The sequence below is a fragment of the Lepisma saccharinum genome, chromosome 10 (genome assembly GCF_977018435.1).
Source record: "Lepisma saccharinum chromosome 10, izLepSacc3.1, whole genome shotgun sequence".
Classification (NCBI taxonomy): Eukaryota; Metazoa; Arthropoda; class Insecta; order Zygentoma; family Lepismatidae; genus Lepisma; species Lepisma saccharinum.
The window spans coordinates 9,912,732-9,933,393 of record NC_139238.1 but is presented as its reverse complement, the minus strand read 5'-3'; the positions used below and the strand labels follow the sequence as shown (position 1 = coordinate 9,933,393).

The following is a 20,662-nucleotide window of genomic DNA, read 5'->3' as shown; positions in this document are numbered from 1 at the left end:
AGCACTGGTTGCCTCAGTCCTTGTATGTATTTATCTTAGTTTCCAACGACAGAAAGCTCTCCTTCAGAACTATATGTATACATAAAAAAAAAAAATTACCATCCAACTACAGCAAATTAACAAGCAACTCATTTTACACAACTGAGTCTTTTTATTTAACATTGGTTCTCTGAATAAATAATTCTTCTACTACATATCTGTTTAGTACAACTAAGACTCCTTCAATTGGCTTCACTTCATTTTATTTTTCGTTTCAATAGCAAAACACACTTTTGCTTCAGCAATCAAAAAGAAATGTAAAATGTCAAAGAACAAGAAAGAAAAGAAAAGCTCAGAAGCAAAAAAATCAACACTTGCCTACATTTTTTATCAGAGTTTGAACAGGTATCAATTATGTGACTGACCAACTAAAGATAATCAAATGAAGAATGATTATTAATTTTTCTTCCACTAAAATTTTAACTCACCACACACTTTTGCTTGCGCAAGTGCAACACTGACAACTCGAAAGTACCAGCAGAGCTATTAGTACAATAGAAAACAATGTTTTTAAAAACCACTTTTTCTGATAGTCTTGATATTTATACAAAATTTGTACACTTAAGTTTTATCTTATATATATAACACAAGTACCAAACAGCATAAAATGTCCCCATGACAATCACATGATACCTTAGCTTCTTGTATCACTTTATATGGACAATATGGGTGAAAAAAAACAAAATGTACGCTGTCATGACCATTCTGGCGATGTCAATTTCAATTAACAGAAAAGGACAAAAACTGAACAATTCAGGCTAGTAAAGAAAACAAAATCAAGCATCAAATTTGGTTCAATATCCTCAATCGACAATCTTTATTTCGGAAAGAAAGAGAGTTTCTAGCCCTCTCCATTATTTCCAAAGTTAACAAGTTGCAATGAACGACCAATCACTCACTGGTTTATTTTCCTCTCTCTCTCTCTCTCTATCACATATGCACACATGCACACACTCTCCCAGGTACACACATCATTATTTTTTTTGTCACTATACAATATCAAATATGTATATACAGTAATTCCTTACAGTTATATAAAATGACTTACAGAGATAGTTGGGAATAATGATGTTAGTTAATAACTTCCTCAACATCTGCTGCTGTTTCTGAAGCATTTCCATAGCATGTTCTATTACTGGGAATTAATAAAAAAAAGAACATTCCTAGTACACAAATACTCCCAAGAAATATCACATTGTCCTTTCATCTGTCGATGCTGGCAGATTAAGAATAAAAAAAAAAGTCATTCTACAATCAAGGCATTGGAACCCCCCAACCCTACTTTTTTACCACCCATGAAGTCATTGCCGGTTTCAACAGAGTTAAACGACGAGAATTTCAAATTTCATAAATAAAAGGACAAAACCTGCATCTGCCTATGTATTATGCAAAGGAGTCTACAACATGCCAAAGCCCTTCGAGTAGTTGATCGCTTTCATCAGTCTGTCGTTCAGCTTCTCTTTGCTCTTGTATTCTGGCAGGAGAAGGACATTGAAGCATGTGTGCGCTGTGGGCAACCTACAAAGAAGGAAATGACTAAGTATTATAAATATAATAAATAATAAATTTCCAGATCATTCTGTGGTGGTAACATTTTCAAAAGTTTTCATTGGACAGATAACGTATCAATCAATTGTGACCGCCTACCTATTCTCATAGCACTTCTGGCAACTGGAGAATCGCAGGAAACCAACTTCCTTACTGGGATTTTTACCTTTCAGGCTTAAACCACATACGCTTACTCATGCAAAATGTCAAAAACAAGTCTGGGGTTAGTAATTTCAGGTTTTTATTAATTTTCACATGCAAACATGCTTGAAATTTATTAGAAAACAATCCGATTCACACGCATCTCAAAAACTTACAACCACGGCTTCCATTAAGCTAACCCACAGAATAACTCCCCACTCCTATTCCTCTATTTTATACAATGCGATTGCCAATGTGGCTTTTCTTTACATTGCTCTAAAAGTTATAATTCATACAGCGTGATTGCCATTGTAGCTTTTTACACATTGCTGGCAAAGTTGTAATTTGTACAGCATGATTATTTTTTTATATACAACATTTTTGATTTGAGAACTTATGATCTGTCATACAATCAGCCTTGATTTATGTGTATTTTTGTTATTTGGTATAATTTTTCTTGCCACTATTGGCTAATTGAGATGAATAGAGCCATATATATATATGGTGAATAAAAGATCCAGATTTTGGGACAAAAATTGAGCATATTTCTGAATCAAAAGTGATACATGAAGTGGCATTTCGGTGTTAAAATGGTGAATAAAACCTAAATTTGATTTACAGCAGAATTAATCAATTTTTTGTGATTTGCGTAACTCACAGGATATTTTAGACCTCAGAAGGTGTCATGTCGGGTAAATAAACTCCAAATTTCATGTTAAGAGTTTATTTTGAATTTTCAGATCATTTCGTGACAAAACAAGCAAAATGATCACAAATTTTAAAAACGTGAAAAATTAATATTACATTGTGTTACTTCACATTTAGTAGATGAAACTGATGAAGGGACACTCTCAAAGAATTATATTTACCGTGTAACGGTGATGACTAAATTATAAACCTTTCCCTGTAAAAGTCTATTCCTGTCATTTATACATTACATAAAAAATTCCCTTCTGGAAATTTCCCTCTTGCCGAATAATCCCTTGAGGTTATTTCGCTATTTCACAAAAGTACCGATAGAGGTCACTGTAATCAGCTCCTCCTCCTCATTCGGTACGAACAGTCCACTCACTCTTATCATCACAAATTCACACAGGAAATACATGCCTCTCTCTCTTGGCATGGGAGATCTAGTTGCGTATCCTCGAAAACGTTCTTTAAGTGTTTTTTCATAACTTGACATGGTCTTTAGACAGAATGACATGTTGGTGCATAGAATTGACAGCGTGAATCCTGCACGAGACCTAGAACCTGCAATGTACATTCAAGTTCTCAATTAGCTTTTTGAAGGATTTTTGGCTGCAATTTACCTGCATGCAGTTTGTGTCAAGGATGGCGAGTACGTCCTAAGAAGGAAGAGCAAGCGGAAGTATGCAGAACTACAACATGCTGCTTGCCGATGTTTTTGATTGTTCCAATTCAACTCCAAGTTGTCAATGTTTCCACTACAAGTTTTGAAAGGAAGGAACTGTTATTCAAAGGTATGTACATTGTGGAATTCTATAAGTGCACCGATAATAAAACGAAGTTTGTGAAACTATTATTTTGAACTTACGAATGCTTCGAAAACAAGCGATACCTTACAAACAAGTTATAACTATTTGTGCCGTCGAACTAAAGTACCTTCCGATCTGATTTTTACATGAATGTACATGAACAGTATGTAGAATGCATTGATGGTGAACCTTTGTTGCAAAAAAAAAAAGTATGTGATGCAAGTGTTGCTTCATTGTTAAGTGAACAGATTAATAAATCTGACTCCCACAAGTCTTTCCACCAACCTACAATTATGAGAGAAATTGGATATGAACTCTATTAGTATACACAATGATAACACAGTGCAACAAATTTGAACTTTGTGTCTTGCCGCGAGATGAAAGAAGGTGTTCTTTACTAAATCAAATACGCTGATTACGAAAATGAAATCAGAAATGTTCTATCACGTACCAATTTTTTTGGAAAAGATATGCTACATGTACCACTTAGCCTATATTTCATATAGTACGCAATTTATTGTAATTCATGAGAAACAAAGTAGCAACTTTCGCGACACTTGGAAATGACTACATTACAGCACAGGAGGAACCTGTAGCTGGATAAAATAGAGATCACTGAACAAAATTAATTGTTTGTATTACAAAACATAAAAAAAAGGTACGAGAAATCTGCAAAAAACTTGAAATGTATTTATAAGTTAGTAACATGTCCTGGAAACTTTCCGTTTGTGGGTGGATGGTGAAACTTCTTGTAGGAGTGTCCATCAGTAATCTGCCAAAAGATTTGGTGACCATCTTCCCTCATATCGTCTTTCCATGGCAGCGATATCTTGGTGAAATCGCTCACCATGTTCGTCACTCACATCTCCGAGATTAGGTGGGGAAAAATCCAAATGAGAATGCAGGAAATGTATTTTCAAAGACATGTTGCACGCCATAGCCTTGTAACAGTCCAACATGTGTTCAGTCAGTTCCCTGTAATTGTCAGACCTGACGTTACCAAAGAAATTGTTGCATACATCTTTGAAGGCAAGCCAAGCTGCCTTCTCAGTCTCTGTCAGCAACTCTTCAAAGGTTATGTCATTCGTTAAGTCACGAATCTGAGGCACAATGAAAATACCTTCTTTAATTGCAGTACTAATCGCAGGAAATTTAGACAGTAAAAATGTGAAACCCCTGCCATCTTTGTCCATTGCTTTCACAAAATTCTTCATGGAGCCCAATTTCAGATGGAGCGGTGGTAACAGCACACTGTCTTTGTCAACAAGGGGTTCATGTAAATTCTGCCTGTGATGTAGATGGCGTGTAATCAAGATCTTCATGATCTATTGGTTGGTCACTACCATCGTCTGTTTCATCTTCCAGTGTCCATAGTGTCCATTCCGTTGGTGGTTTTGGAACTGGGAGAGAATCAGAATACGGAACTGGGCGAACTGCAGATTCCATATTGATATGAAACTGTGTGTTTTGATTTACTTGAGATTCCAGTTACCTTTGTTAAACAAAAGTAATCTGTTATGTGATCTCTAGGTTCCCTCTACTACTGTGATACGGCAAATGACATAGATGGGTGGGTTCCATGCAATCAGCAAGAGCAACGTGAGCAACAGTTCTGTGGTGCCCAATACTTACCCTCATCTACCTTTGATTCAAAGTACAACTCGTACGCCTTTTTGACAAGCGGGGAAATGGGATGTCTTTGGGACTTCATCATAAACTCACCACACACATATATCAGAAAAGGTTTGGTAAATTAACACACTTCCTAGCCATCGCTGAACACAAGAAACACGCAAACTTGCACAAACTGTTCTTCACGTTAGGGTTTTTGCATGACACACACTGCAGGAACAGACACTGCGTGATCCCACTAGCAACTGACTAATGCAAATAACTGCAACTCCTTTATACCTTACTATACCTCAACCAAGTGGCTATCTATCCCTTCCCTCTCCACCCCCTCCCCTATGCACGGTCGAGCCCTAGTAACAGGCTGTGCTGATAAGTGCTGCGACAACAATAACATGCAGTCGTGCACTGATAAAATTGCATTTCCAGAGAAAAGTTTAGGTGATAGCGGAAAACTGTTTTCACTATCGTCATCAGGGCACTGAACTCCATAGGAATCACATCATTTTGTTCTGCGGCAATTTTCACTGTCGCACAGTGTAATTAACGAGACGTACCCTCTTGTCCTAAATTACTTTGATTTTTCGTTATGATAAGTTTCTATTACCTACACAAAGAGCATCTTAAAGAATCGTACGTAATTGACAGAGGTTAAATTATGTATATTTTTAATGTGTTGAGTTATGGTGTTAATAGTCTAACTATTTTGCAAGATTCCTTTAACTCGTAATCAATTGATGCAGAATAGTAGAAGTCCATTTTTTTTATTTCATGTATTTTGACATCCAAATTATTTGATGCCTTTGAATAACCCACAACTTTATTGTATTCTATAATAATATGAATCATGTTTATCTGCCCAAAAAAAGATAAAATAAATCAATTAAATCAACACATCTCTTTTAATTAGAATTTTTGACTACTTCAGGGCGTGAATGAGGAAAATGGTAATTGTAGCATTGTGTAATATTTGTGGGTATACTTCTCAATGTTGTTAACGGGGGGGCTTGTATTGGAATAATTAGCAATAACACCGTTACAAGAACAATTTGTATATGTGGTTTCTTGGTCGCGATTATATTCTTATTCTCTGAGGTTGGTTCATTTTGGGGCTTCCAGCATTTACACCTTCGCTGACCAAGGAATGATGTTACAACCAACACTGGCTGACTTTTATGGCCGCTTGACTAATTTTTCTGCCTTTTCCGCAATGTTCCTAGTTAGTGGGGAATCATAAGAATCAATATGGATCATCTCTCAATTTGTCCCATGTCTTTACAAGAAGCAACTTCATAGTTTATGCAATTTTGTTGTTTCGTCATCTGTTATAACCCTACCTTATAGTTACCAATTTGTTTGTGTTTTGCCCAAATCTTCGCCTCTCTGGAATGTTCTCATTGTTGAACATATTATCCGAGAAAAACATAAAGTTGACCCATCCAATCTCTTTGTTAGAACAAACTAAAAATGTTTGTTTCTTTATGCATGGTCCATGTTACTGAAATTCACTACAACTTCTAAAATGACGACTGGTTCAGAAACTCAGAATATGACAAACTGAATATTGTCACTTTAAATATAAGCAAGTATGGTGGAAATGAACAAATATACACACAATTTAAACCTACCTGTCAGAGTCAGGTCCATTCCTAGCAATTATGAGTTTCAACTTGCTAAGACCACCTACAGGAACTCGGTCGCTGCCTGTAGCAAACTGCAACAGCTTGCGTTTGCTCTCCAGAGGCATTTCGTGTACTATTTCCCAGAAATTTCTTATTATGAGACTGTCTGAGGTGTAGCCGCCATCGTACTCTGTAGCCTCCTCCAATTCATTGAAATCAAAATTCTGCAATAGAAACAAGAATATGGCTACACAATGTTACAACCTATTTCAGCATATTAAGACATTCCATGGACAAGAGAAGTATATACAATCAGTAAATTCCCTACTCATTTGCACAACTATGATATTCTACAGTGCGATCGAAAAGTCCCCGCACTCATACTTTGAAAATATGCTACGAGGTCAGTAGGCAACATGAGTTGGTAACGTTGTTAGTAGTGACTGGTATGACCTTGAAGAATGCGATAACGTCCCGGGAGAGGTGCACTTCTATTACAGTCAGTGGTGTGAGTCATTATTGTGCAGTCGGTCGACAATGCCTTTTAAGCGAGCGCAGCGAATCACTTTGTTAGAATCATATTTTGAGTGTAAGACATACAGAGGTTGTGTGGAGAAATGAAGACGTCTATTCCCTGATGATCCGGTGCCAGGAAAAAGTGCAGTGTATGATCTTGTTCGCCGATTTCGTGAAACAGGCTCAGTGCATGATCGACAACGAAGTGGAAGACCCAAGGTCGTCACACACAAATTCCTAGAGAACGTGAGTCAGCGAATGGTGCAATCTCCAAGAAAATCTATACGACGTTTGTCACAAGAATTTGGAGTATCATTTGGATCCACACAGAAGGCACTGAAAGTAGCCAAGTTTCACCCATATCGTGTGAAAGTCGTCCAGGAGCTGAAAGCGTTAGATAAAGATAAGCGTATCAAGTACTGCCGGTGGTTCCGTGCTTTCACACGCAACAATGTGGCCATTCTCGATAAAACTTTTTTTTACCGACGAAGCATGGTTTCATCTCAGTGGATACATCAACTCACAAAACACCCGAATGTGGGCAACTGTAAACCCACATGCCCTGCATGAAGTACCGCTACATTCTGCAAAGGTCGGTGTCTGGTGTGCCATTTCGCGACGAAGGATTGTTGGACCCCTGTTCTTTGAGGACACAGTGGATGGCAATGTGCACAGGGATTTGGTGCAACAATTCGTGGCTATGTTGGAAGATGAGCGTGAATGTTGGTTCCAACAAGATGGGGCAACGTGCCATACTGCAAACGACACAATGGCTATGTTGCGCGAGTTTTTCGGGAACCGCATCATCTCCAAAAATTTGTGGCCCCCTCGTTCCCCCGATCTCACGTCCCCCGATTTCTTTCTTTGGGGGTTCCTGAAAGAAAGAGTATATACACACAACCCTCGCACATTGGATGAACTCCGACAAGCAATTTCTGACACTATTGCTGCAATTCCAGCGGAAACATTGAGGAAGGTGTCGCGGAACATGTGTAAGCACGTAGACATGTGTTTACAGGAACATGGCGGCCATTTTCAACACTTCCTATGAACTGGAAACCAAACACTACTTTGCAATGTCCATAGAGAGTGCAGCATAACCTCCATTGTGTGTTTATGTGAATATGTTCTGTTTGTGTTGCGTTATGTTTGTGTTTTGGAAACTTTTTCCTCATCCGCTTAAAGTTATATGTCATCTTGTTTGTGTTTTACCGACCGTTGCCATTACAGTATACCTCACTTTTGGTTTACATTTATTTTTCTGTGTAGTACAAGGACTATGTATTCCTTTCGTTCCCATGTGTATTACTTTCTACACAATAAATTCTTAACAAGTGAGTACGGGGACTTTTCGATCGCACTGTACTTCTGAATATTTATGAATATCTACTTCTCATCTGTTAAAACTTCTTTGTAGCAATATTATACAGATTTATGAAGAAGCTTTACCTGTAATTATAAGCTTGGAGCACAGTACATACAAAATTATAATTTTAAAGAATAACAACATATTATGTATGAGGGTGATCGATTGAAAAAGAACTTTCCAAACATCGAAAGCAAAGAACATTTTTTTATCAATAGATAGAGGCACATATTTTTTGTTAAATAAAAAAAAAAAAGCAAAATCCTAGTCAGGGCCGCCGTTACGGAATGCGAGGCCCTGTTTGAACTACATCCGCGAGGCCCTTGTATTATGTAATGTTAAAATATCGATAATATCAGTTCCTCGTAAAATTCTTCTCTTAATGACAAACTTGTTATTAGATTGTGTAATTATTACCTATTGCTCAGCACGAGTGCACGTTCACAGTATCGCCGTTTGGCACCAATAAAATTTAAAATTTGGCAACCAGCTTTACTTCATGACTTTTGCTGATTGAGACCTTGTTTTAGCGATACAATGCCTAGAAAATAATATTTTATCCTGTGTGTTCCCAGCCATGTACTGTAAATTTACCTCCTTGTTGATATTTATTTTTTCTGCCAGAAAATGCACTAAATGCGGAAAGGGGATCATGACAGCCTGAGCCAGCCTGAGCCGGCCTTAGGGGGTGTCAACTCAGGCACTCGCCCGAGTGCTCACGCTCCAGAGGACACCACACTAGATAAAAATAATAACACTGAGGAACAATGAAATTTGCCGCGACCGGAAAACAACCTATTTCTATGTTTTTTGACTTGCTGAACACGAAAATTATGTTATTTTTTCTCCATCACGTCTAGTTTTTGAAATAACACAAAATTCAAGTAAATGTGACAAAGCTTTTGTTTTGCCATATGATATACAGGATTCTTCAAGAGAACACGTGTGGCTATTTTTCCTGCATAATATGAAGAAAGCATTGTAACGACGACAAAAAGGGTAAACATTGTTGTTTATTTTTTGCCAGATAAGATAAGAGTAGAGAAAAGTCTGTTAAAGAGGCAAGGTGACTTATTGTACTGTGTCTTTATGAGTTGCGTTCTGTTCACTGGAAGTGTAGGTTGTGTGTTAGGTTGTGTGCTTCATTGCTTTTTTTGTGTGTGGTATTTGAAAATAGTGCAGTGATGCCTCATAACTGTGTAAATTCACCCAATCTGTTTTGCTATGTGTGTAGTGAGTTCACGACAAAATCCCAACGAAACTCAAATACACCAATAGTGAAGAAAGCTTACGAGCTATATTTCGGATGCAAAATCGGAGACCAAGATAAAGGGTGGGCTCCTCATGTCTGTTGCAGTAGATGTTCACGATATTTAGGAGGGTGGTTACATGGTACCCATCTATCTATGCCCTTCGCTGTTCCCATGGTGTGGCGTGAATCTCGAGATCACTTTACTGATTGTTACTTTTTTTTAACTAATGTAATGTTATGGCTACATGGTATCAAAAGAAGTGTTCGGCAGGAGTGTTCTGCCACAAAAGAAGTGATGTGGGTGATGGAACTAAACGTAATTTTATAAGGAACATGGAAGACCGAATAAAGAAGATATGCACAGAGAAAGGGGAAGAAGAAACCAAGATTAATAGCCTGTGGGAACAACTAGAAGAGAATGGCTATGAAAAGAAAGACAGACACAACATCAACAGAAGAAGGAAAGAGATAAAAGAGAGAGGACTGGAAGAGAAGGAAGAAAAAGAAAAAGAGAGATGGTTTGGTATAAGAAGTATGGGCGATGCGACAGAGAAAGATATGCAAAGTGCTGAGGAAAGTGGGTATAAGAACTTACAGGAAGGGAGGACGCACTATTTTAAGTATAGCCAGCAAGAAGAAGGAAGAAAAGAGAGAGGAAGAAGAGGAAGGGGTTATCTACGAGGTGAAGTGCAGAGGATGTGAAAGTGTATATATAGGGGAAACGAAGAAGAGACTTAAAGACAGGTTAAAGCAACACATGGATGATGTGAGATTGAAGAGAGACAGGAATGCCATATTCAAACACACTAGAGAAACAGGACATGAAGTTGAATGGGATTCGGCTAGGCGAATAGGAAAAGAGAAGAGAGAACTAGTGAGAAAATGGAAGGAGGCCAAAGAAATAGAAAAGAAAGGAGAAGACATCATGAATTGGAATGGAGGACTCAAGATAAACAAGGAATGGAAGAGTGTGTTAGAGAAAGTTGAAAGGATGAAGAAAAGGAATGAAGAAAAAAGAAGTATGAACAAGGAAGAAAGAAGAGAAAAGAAGAAGACCAGAGGAGGAGGTATTCATCCATAACTAAGAAGGCAGGAGGGGTGGGGGAGTGGTATGCAGGTGGTTCTAGACTCTTGCTAATTTTGACCTGTCAATCACCTGTCAGTAGTAGACCCATTAGTCAACAACTGTTAGGAGGTGATATGTTTAATTCCTTTGGAGAAATCTTGATAGATAAGGACTGTCAACTTGATTTGTTGTTGTATGGCTAGTGACCCTGCTATGTGTATGTAATCTTTCTGTGTGAAGTATATTTCATCATTTTAGTTTAGTTCTTCGTCTGAGGAAGACCCTGATACAGGGTTGAAACGTTACGTGTTAAGTGTTTTTATCTTAATAAACTGCCTTGATCAGCAACTTAGTGTTTTTAATATGGAAACAAGGCTTAATTATGTTACAATATGGGATTCTGAAGAAAATCCAAAAATATCCTACATTATCCAAATTCTGCGATATGACCAGTGCAACATGATGAGACATTACCTGTTCCACAGACACCATTGGAATGATCTTTGGAAGATGAAACAGAAACTTCCTCAAATGAACTGATATCTTGTCTCTGACATGATCCTGACTTTCAAGAGTCACGGAAGACACCGCATCTTATCACCCAGCCAGAATTAAATGATTTAGTACGTGATTTGAACCTTACAAAGAAAGAAGCTGAACTGCTGGGTTCAAGACTGCAAGGGTGGAGCCTGCTGGAACCAGGGACAAGTATTACATTCAGAAAACGTCAACTAAAATTTTCTTCCTTTCTTTTCTATGAATGGGGTCCCTGGTATACTGCAACAGTGTCACTGGATTAATGCAGGAGTTGGGAGAAAAGTATACATCAGACGAATGGAGGTTGTTCATCGATGCGTCAAAAACTAGCTTGAAGGCGGTCCTCCTGCATAATGGAAATGAGAAACCTTCAGTGCCAGTTGCTCATGCGAGTCAAATGAAGGAAACATATGAAAACATTCCTTTGATTGTCACAAGCGTTAGCTACGACAAACACCAGTGGAAAATCTGTGCTGATCTGAAGGTACTGGGAATTATTTTGGGGATGCAATCAGGTTTCATGAAATTCTGTTGTTTCCTCTGTCTATGGGACAGCAGAGCAAAGGACATGCATTACAAAACTAAACACTGGCCTCACAGTGTGTGTTACACACCTGGAGAAAAAAGTGTCTCACACAAACCTCTTCTTGACGCTAACAATGTGTTACTCCCCCCACTGCACATCAAGTTGGGGTTAATGAAGAACTTTGTGAAGGCCATGAACAAAGAAGGAAAAGGGTTTGAGTACTTACGAAGCAAATTTCCTAGTGTAAGCGATGCTAAAATAAAAGAAGGGATTTTGTTGGCCCTCAAATCCGGGAGGTAATGAACTATCCCAATTTTATAGAACTGTTAAGTGAATGTGAGAGAGCAGCATGGGGTGCGTTCAAAAGTGTGTGTCGCAATTTCCTTGGCAACCATAGGGCTCACAATTACTCTGAACTTGTAGATGCAATATGTCTCTCAAAGATACATTTTCTCTGTTCCTATTTAGACTTTTTTGCCTCTAATCTGTGTGCAGTGAGTGACGAGCAGGGCGAACTCTTTTACCAACAAATCCCAGAAATGGAAAAACGTTATAAAGGCAGGTGGTCTCCCAGATTACTAGCGGATTACTGCTGGAACACAGTCTCAGATGTTCAACATGCTTCCTACAAGCGGAAATCATACAGAAATATGTTTTGAACGTGTGTTACTTTTACTGTTTACTTTAATGTTTACTATTTGATTGCAACTGCAAATTTTAGTTCATGTCGTAACTACATCATTTACAATCATATTTGGTATTCTATGAACCCAATGTATTACTAAAATTCACATTATCACATTAAAGTTTGGAGCAAAATGTTATATTTTACCCTTCTTTAATGTGTAGTGAAAATTTTTCAAAATGGTTTCCGCCAGAAATGGTACATGATAGAGAATTTTAGTTATGATTTTTGAAATCAGCGCACCCGATTTATTAAAGATCACCTATTTTCATCCAGCGGCAAAACAAAAAGTTTCAATTTGTTCCTCAGTGTAATTTGTGTTCATTTTTTTTACGAGTTTATAGGATGCTGGTGCTCCAAATTAAGTAACTTATCTGATGTAGCCTGCATTCAGGTTTTATTTTACATACTTAAACATATCCAAAATTACTGAAATCTTTAACTAAGTAGCTAATATATAAAGACAGTGTTTCAAATATTTGTATCAAAAATACTTAACATATAATTATTGTCTGTTTACTTATAGAATGAAATAGATGAAAATATTATTTTTATGGGAACAATGCAAATTCACTACATTCCCAAATAGCTTACAACAAAAACATAAAATCTTTATGTTTCCTCTTCGAGTACACCAACCACCTTCTGTTGACAGTTTTCCCATTTTGCATAACACGCTTATAATGTCCAGGTGAAAAGTGTCGATTATCACCATTAATTGGGTAATCATAATTTATGATGTGATTAGGGCCCTTTGAATGATTGAATCAAATTCGGAACTGCCACTCACCTGGATCTAAAAGCAGAGGCAATCTGTCATCTGGCTCAGAGGATGAACATGAAACATACTCCTCCTCGCAAATAGTTCCCACATTTGGCAGTGTTTCTACATTATTTCCATTTATCATGGCAGAATTTAAAATAGATACTGTATTTGCAGGCAGCAAGAATTTTTCGAAGGTACCCTTCTGACTTTTTAAAAAAGCATCAATTTCCCCCCCCCCCCTTTTTTTAGCCTTTTAGAATCCAGCCAGATTCAAATTTATGAAATTTCTCCCATTCCCTAGAAATTCCTATAATCGCGATTCTACACACCCGCACGCACTATTGTGTCAAACACGAATGACTTGAAATTTGAATCTGGGAAAATCTGGAAATGTTCCCTCTCTGGGTAGGTTTGAATAAAAATAAAGTTCTCATATCTCCAGATCTTTACTTCTATTTCGTCTGTGGGGCAATATGCAGACACAAGGTCCTATGACCTACACACCACCTGCCTTGAGAGAATCGTTTCTGAAGCCCCTTTTTGGAAATGAATGGAATTGTAAAGTTCGACGTCAGAGGGAGGAAGGGCCACGGAAGAAAATACAGTAGACCCCTGATTAAAAAGTGAAATAATCTTGTGTATCTTTTGTTGTATTCATGTGTTCCTTATGATTGATTTTTGTAGGATTCTCATTTCACATCTAAGTTTGAGACACAAATACTGTCGTCAAGTACAGTAAAACGCAATATTAAAAAAAAAAAAAACTGATATTGCTTTCCATGTTTCCTTCAGAACGACAAGTTTCGAAAAACTATTGATTTGACAAATTTGACGTGGCAATTTGCCGTTCATTTTTTTTACAAGCGCTATTTACAATCTGATGTGCTTGGAATATCACCAAATAAGGGACTAAAGATTGACGCCAATCCTGTGTTGCGAATTGTTTGCTTAAAAAATCGGGAAATTACTATACATACAGAAATGTTAAAATGAAAACACAATGAAAATAAATTCTTGTAAACTGAGGTTTGCTTAAATACTGCAGTCACACTTCAGGGCATAAAAGTGACAGGCGAATTATTGATTGTGCCAGCAATAGGACTGTTCTCAAACTATATTTATGCCTATTTTTCTTATTTTACATCCCTTTTCTGCCTCCTTAGTTATATCGTAACAATGAGCATGAATGCCGCTTATATAGAATTGAAGAAGGGACAGTCACAGAGGAACATCCAAGCCAATGACAGGATTTAAGAGTGAATTTTTTGATAATTAGTAGGGATAAAAAAAAAAAGGTACAGTGTTCCCCTGTGCTTAGCACCATGCCATGAAGGCGTATAGGGGGTGTGGGGGTAACGCCCCACACTTTCTTGATCCGGTCATGAGTGGGGGTGATGTGATCAGCACCATGCCCCTGACCACCTTTACCCCCCAGGATTTCCCCCAGGTACCCATGTTATTCGACGCTGGGTGGGCGCCGGGGCCGCTTCCAACGTTAGAAAAGTTCCCGGATTTGAACCGGCTGGGGATCGAACCCGGGACCTTCAGCATGGTAGTCAGACGCGTTACCGACTGAGCCACCGTGGCCATAATTAGTAGGGATGGGACCGATTAATCGGTACTCCATCGGTATCGGCCGATATAGGCATATCGGTGTATCGGTAAAATTACAGATAATTTTACCAATCCGATATATCGATAATTGGTTAATTGGTTAATTTGGTGTTTTAAGTCCACTTTATGCACTGTAAGGCTAATCGGGACTGGACCTACAGTTTAAAGTGGAATCCGAACCACTATGGGACTCCATCGGGTATCGAACTCGGGACCCCTTGATTACAAGGCGACGACGCTACCACTGCGCCATCGAGGAGGCCCCCGATATATCGATAAATATCTGATAATTTAGTGAAAACTTCTGCCATTTTGTTGTAATTTTTATGAATAATCTCCATGCTCTACTTTCTAAAAACGTAAATGTCTAAATATGCAATTTCTTTTTCACTGCAGTCACCTCGAAACACACATTTATTAAGGAGTTCAATGAAACTTTCAGGTTCTTCAAAGACCATTTCTAATTTTATATCGGATCGGTATCGGTAAATTTTATATTGTTACTTTATCGGTATCGACCAAAATTTCATATCGGCCCATCCCTAATAATTTTATATTTGAATAGTAGGAATTAAAAAATGAGGTGCTAGGAGTGAAGCAAAAGAACTGAACTTATCTATAATTTCGAAATTCTTCACAGTAATGCTGCTAGAAACAACTCCGTGGCGCAAGAGCCATCTTAGGGGCACAGACTGCCAATCAGCTTTTCTTTGGGTGAACCGTGGTGAGCGCATCGAATCCCATTGCCGCTATTTTCTGGCTTTTGAGACTGGAGGCCCCTACTGCTTCTTTTCAAGTAGCTCCTTAATTGTTCTCACCATGCTGGGTTGACACCGAAATTTTGAGAGTTTGTACTGGGAATTGAACCCGGGACCACTCACACCAAAACCTAGAGTGCTAACCAGTAGACTTCGCTGCAGCCCTATTCACAGAATAGGTACGCTTAAATTTATTTCTTTAATATAAAATAACTTTCCCCTAATTTCATTTAACCACCATTCATCATCGTCGCCACGATCAAACCAAAAAAAACAGACAAATGTTTTATTCTTTGGGTGCCTATTTGCCTACTTGATTCAGAGGTTCTTACTGACTACAAATCTGCACCCCATCCCATTATTCTCGAAAACAAGAGTGTTACGTACTTTGTACTAATGTAGTATCAGACACTCGGTAGACGGTTTCATCTTGCAGTTAAACACACCCAGCTGTGGTTGTAAACACGAGGGGTTGTAGTGAAAAGCCCAGCGGACCTTCAAGACTTTGATGCCGACTCTTGTTTTCACACCCTCAAATTTGTTTGGCCTGTTTCCAGACAAATAACCATTTTACGATGCCTGTCATCGGTCGAACATTAGGCAGGAAATCAGGGAAAGTTGGATTCACAAATTGATCATTGTTCCTTGTCGGCAAATTTTTACTGGTGGCTTGAAATGAGGGGACAGAGTTGTCCGTTCCCAGAAATACAACTTTGTTATGACAAAATTTTTCCTTTCACAACAATTATGTATTTCTTCCTTATATTAGAGTGCAATCGCGCTTGCACAAAAAATGAGCAAATAACTGATTTGGAAGCGCGAGGCCCCTCAAAGTGCGAGGCACGCGTCGCACACTCCTAACGGCGGGCCTGATCTCAGTACAAAAACGAAGTCCATTTCGGGTTCAAAAGCGGTAAATAAAATAAAATTTCAGTGTTATAGCGGTGAAAAATAGGATCAAAAGCTGTATATAAAATGACATTTTGGTTTTAAAATTGTGAATATAATCCTGAATTTGATTTAAAAACTGCACTTAATAGAGAAAATAAACATATCTCTTCTAATAGCACATTTATGTAGTTACCAAGTATTAAGTTTATTCCTGTATAAAGGGGTCAATTTTTGCTTCTCAAATATTTACAGCAGAATTAATCAATTTTCCGTGAATTCCATAACTCACAGGATAATTCAGAAACTGTCGCATCGGTAAATAAACTCTAAATTTCGTGTTTAAGAGTCTATTTTGCATTTCATTTCGCATCATTTCATGACAAAACAGGGTAGAAAAATGCACCTCACACCTTTCAGAACCATGAAAAATTAACATTACAATGTGCTATTTCAGATTTCGTGCTTTTGTAAAAACCAAATATGCATGCCTCTATCAATAGATTATGAGTTTGCAAAGGCAGAGAAAGACTACCTTTCACCTTCAAATAGACACTAATTATAGATCATTTTGAAGGAAGGAAGACCTTGAGGATTTTTGAGTTCCTTAATTTTTCTTGGGTTGCTTCCCCATGGATAAAAGTCATTGCATGCCACCGATAGTATCCTTACCTTGCTTCCACAAACAAGCTGCTCAATCTCTTCTGGCCTAAACAATAAATGAAGTGGTGATTCATCAGTTACCATCTGGAAGCCTCGACGAAATGCTTTAAACTGCTTCTCCACCATCTTATTCAGCAGGAAGTCTGCATACAAATCAACAAACACCTAGAATGAGGGTAAAGATGTAAAAATTAAAAGGGTTGTCATCTGAACTAGCTGTAAGATACACTGTCCCATCACACCACGCACATACCGCAAACAGTGGAACCTTAATTACATAATATTTCAATAGCCTGAATATAAACTTGCAGGAAAATGTAATATTGTCGATAAAATTTGTAGAATTTTATTTCACTAGAACCAAGAGAAATGTATTATACAGGGTGTACCAAAAGTCCCATTACACCCCCTTTGAATTGTAGACAAACCTGAAAAATGTTATTTTAACAGCATGCATATGATGAGAGGACGGTATGCCATTAAATCAGACCAATGACCACTATTTACTCCAGAGGATCTGTGTGCACACTGCCATTTTCATGGCACAGTATTATTTGCCTCCAGGTGCGATGTGAAATCCTCCGTAACATAAGATGTCACGATCTGGATTTCGGGGCGGCCATTTTAAGATAATTCCTCAATGATGTGTTCAGAGACAAATGGATTGGACGAGGATCGCCAAATTTACCAGCACCTTTAAAATGGCCACCCCAAAGTCCAAATCTGACATCTTGTGATAATGCGCTATGGGAACACATCAAACAGAAAGTCGCCCATAACCGTTATCAGACTACTGAGGAACTTCAAGAAGCTGTTCACAGTGCGTTTGCTTCCTTCATGCCAGCCAAGTTACGGAGGATTTCACATCGCACCTGGAGGCGAATAATACTGTGCCATGAAAATGGCAGTGTGCACAAAGAGTAAATGGTGGCCATTGGTCTGATTTAATGGTATACCATCCTGTCATCATACGCATGCTGTTAAAATAACATTTTGCAGGTTTGTCTACAATTGAAAGAAGGGGTAATGGGACTTTTGGTACACCCTGTACAGGAACATGTAAAACCAGGGAAATGTAAAATTATGGTTGATGATGTACAGGGTGGGGCTGTCAAACCCCCCTTTTTTAAATTGTTATAAAAACAAACTGGAATATCTTTCTCTTCATTTATTGCAACAAACGGACAGAGCACAAGTGAAAATTAGTGTACAGGCCAAAAAACAGTTACTTTTTCAGTTCACTTTTTGAATATGACCATCATTGTCAGCAGATTCTCAGAGTCTCTTAAGGAAATTATCACTGACATGCCATAGTACCACTGGTGTTATTGCACTAATTTCTGCTTGAATCCGCACTTTCAAGTCTGTTATTGTTGCTGGGCGAGTCTCAAACACCTTGGACTTGAGATATCCCCATAAAAAGTAATCACAAGAGCTGAGATATGGCAATCTTGGAGGCCATGGGACAACACCATTCCTTCTGATGATGCGGTTTGGAAAAAGCGTTTTCAGAAGGTTCATTGACACCTTTGCTGTATGGCTCGTTGCACCATCTTATTGGAAGTAAGTGTTATCACCCGTGGGAAATCGTTGAAGTTGTGGAATAAGTAATGTTTGCAACATTTGAACATACCGTGCTAATGTTACTGTAACTGCATGTCCATCATCATCCTCGAAGAAATACGAGCCAATGATTCCATTCGAAGAGATCGCACACCAGACTGTAACTATTGCTGAGTGGAGAGGCCGTTCGTGACATTGTTGAGGGTTTGACTGCCAGCAACAATACAAGACTTCAAAGTGCGGATTCAAGCAGAAATTAGTGCAATAACACCAGCGGTACTACGGCGTGTCAGTGAGAATTTCCTTAAGAGACTCAGAGAATCTGCTGACAATGATGGTCATATTCAAAAAGTGAACTGAAAAAGTAACTGTATTTTGGCTTGTGGTACACGAATTTCCACTTGTGCTCTGTCCATTTGTTGCAATAAATGAAGAAAAAACATTCCAGTTTGTTTTTATAACAATTTAAAAAGAGGGTTTGACTGCCCCACCCTGTATATATTGAACCTCATTCCACATGTCGTTAGAATCATAAGCACAATGAGAGATCTAAAGGTGGCCCTTTTGGAAGACAACCAAATGTCAGCTTACCTTCCCACGTAGTACAGTCACAGACATTTCTATGATGTAACGAACATATTGAATGCAAATTGGTTTGTTGCAAGACAGAAGTGTACACCCATGGACTGCATTTTGCAGACTAACGAGGCTCTGGCATCCGGACTCTTAACCAGTATAATCCTCTGTGGGGCTCATGTCACGTCGACCCTACATGTTTTGTGATTGTCCTCTTCATCGATCTCATCCTTGCATCATCCATCATCATCTTTGCAATTAGCCAAAAGTGGCAGGAAAGTGAAGTACAATAAAATAAATCAAATCATAACCACAATAAAAGACTATTACCCAGACATGTACACTTCTGTTCACATTAAGTGGCACACTTTATATAGTTTGGATAGTTTGAAGTATGTGCCACATTATAAGAACAGGAGTGTACCTCAGAAATGATCCAAATTTTCAAACGTAACTGGGTTTTTGCATATACATGCATGTTATTTTAATATTCTTGAATATTTTAAAGCAAGTTGATGCATACAATTAAAGTGAAATACTTATATAGTAACGCTATTCAGTATTTTGAACAACTTTTCAAGCATCGGTAACAATCAGCTCACCTCTAATAACAAATTCTTTTAATTACCATTAGATGCCATGCACTATTCTTACCGCTTTATTGTCCGGATTTACATATATCTCATCCCCTCCTTCCTTTAATTCATGAAACAATATGGAACCAAAAACATCCTGGTAACAAATTTTAAATGTTTGCATAAATGTTTCTTCCATATCTTCACCCTCATACGTTAGAAGCTCTTTCAGTCCATTGTACAGAGTCTGGAATATAAAAATAGAAATGAAGAAGTAAAAGATGTAGTAGCATAGTGCATTAGTGCTTGTGCATATATAATAGGGATGGGACCGATTAATGTACTCTATCGGTATCGGCCGATATAGGCATATCGGTGCATTGGTTTATCGGTAAAATTACCGTTTATTTTACCGATCCGATATAGCAATAAATATCTGATATATTAGTGCAAAATTCTGTTGTATTTTTTATGGATAATCTCCATGCTCTACTTTCGAAAAAAGTAAATGTCTAAATATACAACTTCTCTTGCACTGCAGTCACCTTGAAACAATTTATTAAGGAGGTCAATGAAACTTTCAGGTTCTTCCAAGGACAATTTCTAATTTTACATCGGATCGGTAGAATATCGGTTATCGGTATCGGTAAATTTTCTATCAGTACTTTATCGGTATCGGCCAAAATTTCATATCAACCCATCCCTAATATATAATAAAATTAATCGTTCCACTGACAGAGTGGGTGCAATAGAATTTGATAAATGCAATCCATTATTTAGATGCACTGAAACATACATATATAACAGTACTTAATCTGCGATGTTCAGTGGGCACA

The 20,662-nt window shown here is 38.0% G+C and overlaps 1 protein-coding gene across 3 annotated transcripts in view; it reads right to left on the bottom strand.

The window, feature by feature from the left end:
- Positions 1-225: 225 nt before the first annotated feature.
- Positions 226-20,662, bottom strand: part of Ube3a (ubiquitin protein ligase E3A) — a 53,371-nt gene continuing 32,934 nt past the window's right edge. For all 3 annotated transcript variants that reach the window (XM_083129519.1, XM_083129521.1, XM_083129520.1), the window contains exons 7-10: positions 19,906-20,073; positions 17,122-17,277; positions 6,482-6,699; positions 226-1,557 (exon numbers count right to left, since the gene is read on the bottom strand). In XM_083129519.1, coding sequence (XP_082985645.1) covers positions 1,437-1,557; positions 6,482-6,699; positions 17,122-17,277; positions 19,906-20,073 — 663 coding nt within the window. In that variant the 3' untranslated portion in view covers positions 226-1,436. The remainder of the gene's footprint in view (positions 1,558-6,481; positions 6,700-17,121; positions 17,278-19,905; positions 20,074-20,662) is intronic.